The sequence below is a fragment of the Penaeus vannamei genome, chromosome 1 (genome assembly GCF_042767895.1).
Source record: "Penaeus vannamei isolate JL-2024 chromosome 1, ASM4276789v1, whole genome shotgun sequence".
In the NCBI taxonomy this organism is placed as follows: Eukaryota; Metazoa; Arthropoda; class Malacostraca; order Decapoda; family Penaeidae; genus Penaeus; species Penaeus vannamei.
In genome coordinates, this window is record NC_091549.1 from 19379574 (window position 1) to 19384573 (window position 5000).

Sequence of the window (5000 nt, forward strand, 5' to 3'; positions counted from 1 at the left end):
GAATTACTTGTTTGATTGAAAAATATGTTGGTTTTTTTTCCTGTCTCTCTCTCTCTTTTCTTAATTTTTTCTTCTTCTTTTTTCTTTGGGGGGGGGGGGGTATTTTACCGACGGTGTTCGAAACCTCGAATTTTGTCTTTTGCGGATATCGACTGTTTTTTGTTTATCTTTACGAACGATTTAATCAACACTCATTGTTTTCTTTTGTTTTCTTTGGTTATGCTGTCCTGTACGTGGCGTATGAGTGAAAGAGAGAGAAAGAGAGACAGAGAGAGAGAGAGAGAGAGAGAGAGAGAGAGAGAGAGAGAGAGAGAGAGAGAGGGAGAGAGAGAGAGAGAGAGAGAGAGAGAGTTTGTTTGTGTGTGTGCGTGTGTGTGTGTGTTCACCTGATTGTGTTGCTATTTGCTGGAGCCGGTTCGTAGAGCCAAATAATAAAGCTTAAGTGACGCTTTAACATTATACATTGGCCTAATGCTTCGACTGCAATATCTTCATCATATGGACAAACAATGTACATCCTGAGCTTATATGCACGCTGGTTAGTATTTTCCTTGTAGAGAGGGATATTATGTTTCCATTAATTTCCTCTTATTTTTGTTAATATTGTTATCAATAAGATATGTTTTTATTATAGAATTATACCCGCGACTAACTTATTTAATGGTTAAATCTACCTAGCTTTAAGAAATCATGTACTTGCACACATAAAAAGAGGTAAATAAATTAATAAAACTCTTATGAATGTATTAAAGAAAAGTAGTTTACGTTTTTTTTCTTTTCGTTTCTTTTCTCTACCTATCTTGCCTGACTGAATTACTATAACAACAAATAGTAACAAATAAAAGCTCTAGGACAAATTAGATATATCATAATTCATAATTTTAGACATGTCATGTGCTAACATCTCTCTGAATGAGTTGCAGTTTCTTCCCTAAAATCTATTTCGATATATCTCTTTGCTGGGAGTCACAGAAATAAAATCCGTCGCGAATTATATCCATGACAATTATTTTCTTTTATTAAGCTCGTCAGTTCAATGGGCTAAATTTAGTCTTTACTGTTTTGCTTTTTCCTCTGCATGGGAGATGAGCTTGCAGTCGACCGCACAAATGGTGTGGGATCACCGCCACTTTTGGACAGTTTACGACAAATATAATAAAATAATAATAACAAGAGATTTATATATATATTTAGGTATAGTTAAATGAATAGATAAATAAAGATGTGTGTGTGTGTGTGTGTGTGTGTGTGTGTGTGTGTGTGTGTGTGTGTGTGTGTTGTGTGTTTGTGTTCAAGAAATCAAGTATGGCTATAAATAAATAAGAATATAAATGTGCACGAAAAATATCAGAAAAAAAGAATATAACAGATCGAACCAACCCGGTCATAAAGATGTACAGCAGGACTTAACAGACCCAAAGGACAATTACCATGTTACCAAAAACAATAGAACCGAAATGATGATATTATGTGTGTAATAATGGTTATAAAATAATCTACACGAGGATGTTCTGAAATACCAAAGAAAACCCATCATAACAGTTACTCTTAGCAGCTGCAAGGTACCTGGGTTTTAAAAGATCTAAGCAAATGCTGGATTACTTACGTGTTATTGAAATGAAATACCATGGTGGGCACTTGTGAATGATGCGAAATTCAGTTACAGGACACCAATGTGTTGTTTGTTATTCATACTGTATTATTTGAATTCGATTGAATGAAATTGTAATGTGTGTGCGTGTGTGTGTGTGTATGAATGTTTATGCTTATTCTTATGTGAGTATATGTAGGAGAGAAATAAAGCATGATTACAATAACAAATTATACTCTGACACCAGCCACTTTATCCTATATAGTTACCAAAGCTCCAACACATTCTCACAAAGGTTTGCAAAAATACAAGAATATCAAAATTGGTCAGTCTGGCAACCAAACACTCTCTTCCTAATTCTCTCTCTCTCTCTCTCTCTCTCTCTCTCTCTCTCTCTCTATCTCTCTCTCTCTTTCCCCCTCTCTCTCCCTCTCTCTCTCCCTCTCTCTCTCTCTCTTACACACAGACATACACAAACACACACACACACACACACACACACACACACACACGCACACAACACAACACACACACACAACACCCCAACATCCACACAGCAAATCTTATAAAATGTATTGCACGATTAGAAATCAAACACTGATTCATTAAGCTGATTATCTCCATGGCAATCCTTCATTGAACTGAAGTCGCCAACACAGAAAGTTACACAACAAATGCCATATAAAGGTGATACTGAAGCGCATTATTTCCAAAAGTACGATAGGAGAGAGAGAAAAAGAGAGGGAGGAAGGGAGAGAAAGACAGACAAAAAGACAAAGAGAGTGAGAGAGAGAGTAAGAGGGAGGGAGGGAGAGACAAACAGACAGAGAGCAAGAGAAAGAGAGAGGAATGATAATGAGATAAATAGATAGAAAGAGAGAGACAGAGACAGCGACATAGAGCGAGAGCAAGAGAGACAGAGAGGAATAGTTAGAAAGAGAGAGACAGAGACAGGGACATAGAGAGAGAGAGAGAGAGAGCGAGAGAGAGAGAGAGAGAGAGAGAGAGAGAGAGAGAGAGAGAGAGAGAGAGAGAGAGAGAGAGAGAGAGAGAGAGAGAGAGAGAGAGGAATGAAAAACAAAGGTGCTGATAACCCAAAAAACCCAGGTGGCACTGTCTGCACTCCAAATATAACTCAGGTGCCATAGGTGGCCCTCTCACTTGAGCTGAACACAATGCCTAAGTGTATTTTGTACATTTGGTCCTATCGCTATCCCATTACAACATCGAACTCGCTTATGCACAAATAATAATGACGTTCAAAATAATATTTTATAACAAACATCGGGTTTTCTTTTCTTTTTTTTTCTTTTTCTTTTTATGATATTATCCATGAGGGACTGTGTTTACATTATAAAGGCGGGGTTGCTATCTACTACGGTAAGTGTGGTAGGGATTCTAACACTCAACAACTTTGAAACCAGCAAAGTTTCTTAGCGAGAATGCCGCTTTGTTTGTTCTATGGTTTGCTTCCCACGTTTGTGTATGTATTACAGTTACGTTATGTTTTCCTTTTCATCAAAACATATCTTTGTCTTCCCCCTGTTTTCTTCCATTTACCAAAATAATTTGGTTGTGATTAGTCTCCTATTTGACACATTTATACTCACGAGTTTCAAGTCTCTCATCCTCTCTCTTTCTCTCTCTCTCTTTCTCTCTTTCCGCAAAGGCAAGATTTCTTTCCACATCCCCTCTTCACCCTTTCCTCAAAGACTGCAACGGACCCACATCACATGTAAAGCGAGTTCCTCTGCTTCAGCCTGAGCGAATACGGGTACTGCGGGTGGCGGTTCACGGGCTGGCGGGTGATGTTGGCCATGGCGCACCCCATCAGGAATTCGAGGAACCTGCAGCTCGACTCGTACGCGAACCACAGCCAGGGGGAGCCGGCGAACACGTTCACGGCGCTGAAGTGGCCGTAGACGCCGTTGACGAGCGCCAGGGAGAGCAGCGTGCCGAGGGCGGCCGTCACGTAGGTTACCAGCAGCACCTGCGGGAACGAGCTGGGCGTCAGGACAAATGGAAACACCTGGTGTCGTTGGCACAGGTACGCTTGATTGCACATCCAACATACGGAACACACACGTGTATGTTTTGGTGTGTGTGTGTCCGTGCATATATATATATATATATATATATATATATATATATACATATATATATATATATATATATATATATATATATATATATATGTATATATGTATATATATATATATATATATATATATTTATTTATTTATGGATAGATTTATATACATACATACATACAAACATACATATATAATATATATATATATATATATATATATATATATATATATATATATATATATATATATATATATATAACCACCTAAACACACATTCATTGTGTGTATAGGTGGTAAATGTGCAACAACATACTGATTTTTTTTTTTTTTTTTAGTCTCGAACATATATATGAGGATATATATGAGGAGATGTCTTCGGGTTATAATTTGAATCCTAAGGAAAAAATAGATCCACGCTTTTTAACTATCCACGTGGGTAATTAAAACGGCATATGACAAAGGAAAGTGATCATTCGTGGCAATGGTCATCACTTTAATAAATAAAAGATGAATTGATAAATAGATAAAATGTGAAAATGAAAACGGTAAGAAAATCCTCATTAGAAGGTGAAATCCAAATTGATTGCAGTATATGCTCATATGTATCAAACTTTCTGTATCTATCTATCCACCTTTCTCTCTTGATCTAGCTATCTATCTGCCTATCTATTTGTATATATAAATATACATACATATATACATATATATATATACATATATATATATATGTATATATATATATATATATATATATATATATATATATATATATATATATGTATATATATATATATATATATATATATATATATATATATATATATAGTATATACATTATATATATATATATTATATATATATATATATATATATATATATATATATATATATATACATATATATATATATATATATATATATATATATGTATATATATATATATATATACATATATGTGTGTGTGTGTGCCTGTGAGTGTGTGTGTATATATATATATATATATATATATATATATATATATATATATATATATATATATATATATATATATATATATATACATACACAGATATATAGAGAAAGGTAATAGTGTTTTCCGTAGGCATACAAATAAAGATGCAGGCGCTGCCTGTCGCGCGCACCGGCCATGGCTGCGTCTCACCTGCTGCACCTGCGCCTTCCTGGAGTCCTTGAGGGAGGTGGGCAGCTTGGCGGAGGACGCGGCCTGGTTCACGTAGGCGATGTGGTTGAGGATGGAGGCGAGCGTGACGTCGGAGCGGCCGTCAGGAGAGCGCGCCAGGAGGGTCTCCACTTCG

At 36.1% G+C, this 5000-nt stretch overlaps 1 protein-coding gene across 1 annotated transcript in view; it reads right to left on the reverse strand.

Annotated features, from left to right (window-relative positions):
- Positions 1-2661: 2661 nt before the first annotated feature.
- The window catches only part of LOC138862674 (serine-rich adhesin for platelets-like), a 76992-nt gene continuing 74653 nt past the window's right edge, over positions 2662-5000 (reverse strand). Inside the window, exons 10-11 of the mRNA XM_070125374.1 lie at positions 4847-5000; positions 2662-3581 (exon numbers count right to left, since the gene is read on the reverse strand). The exon at positions 4847-5000 is cut by the window's right edge and continues 940 nt beyond it. Coding sequence (XP_069981475.1) covers positions 3321-3581; positions 4847-5000 — 415 coding nt within the window. The 3' untranslated portion in view covers positions 2662-3320. The remainder of the gene's footprint in view (positions 3582-4846) is intronic.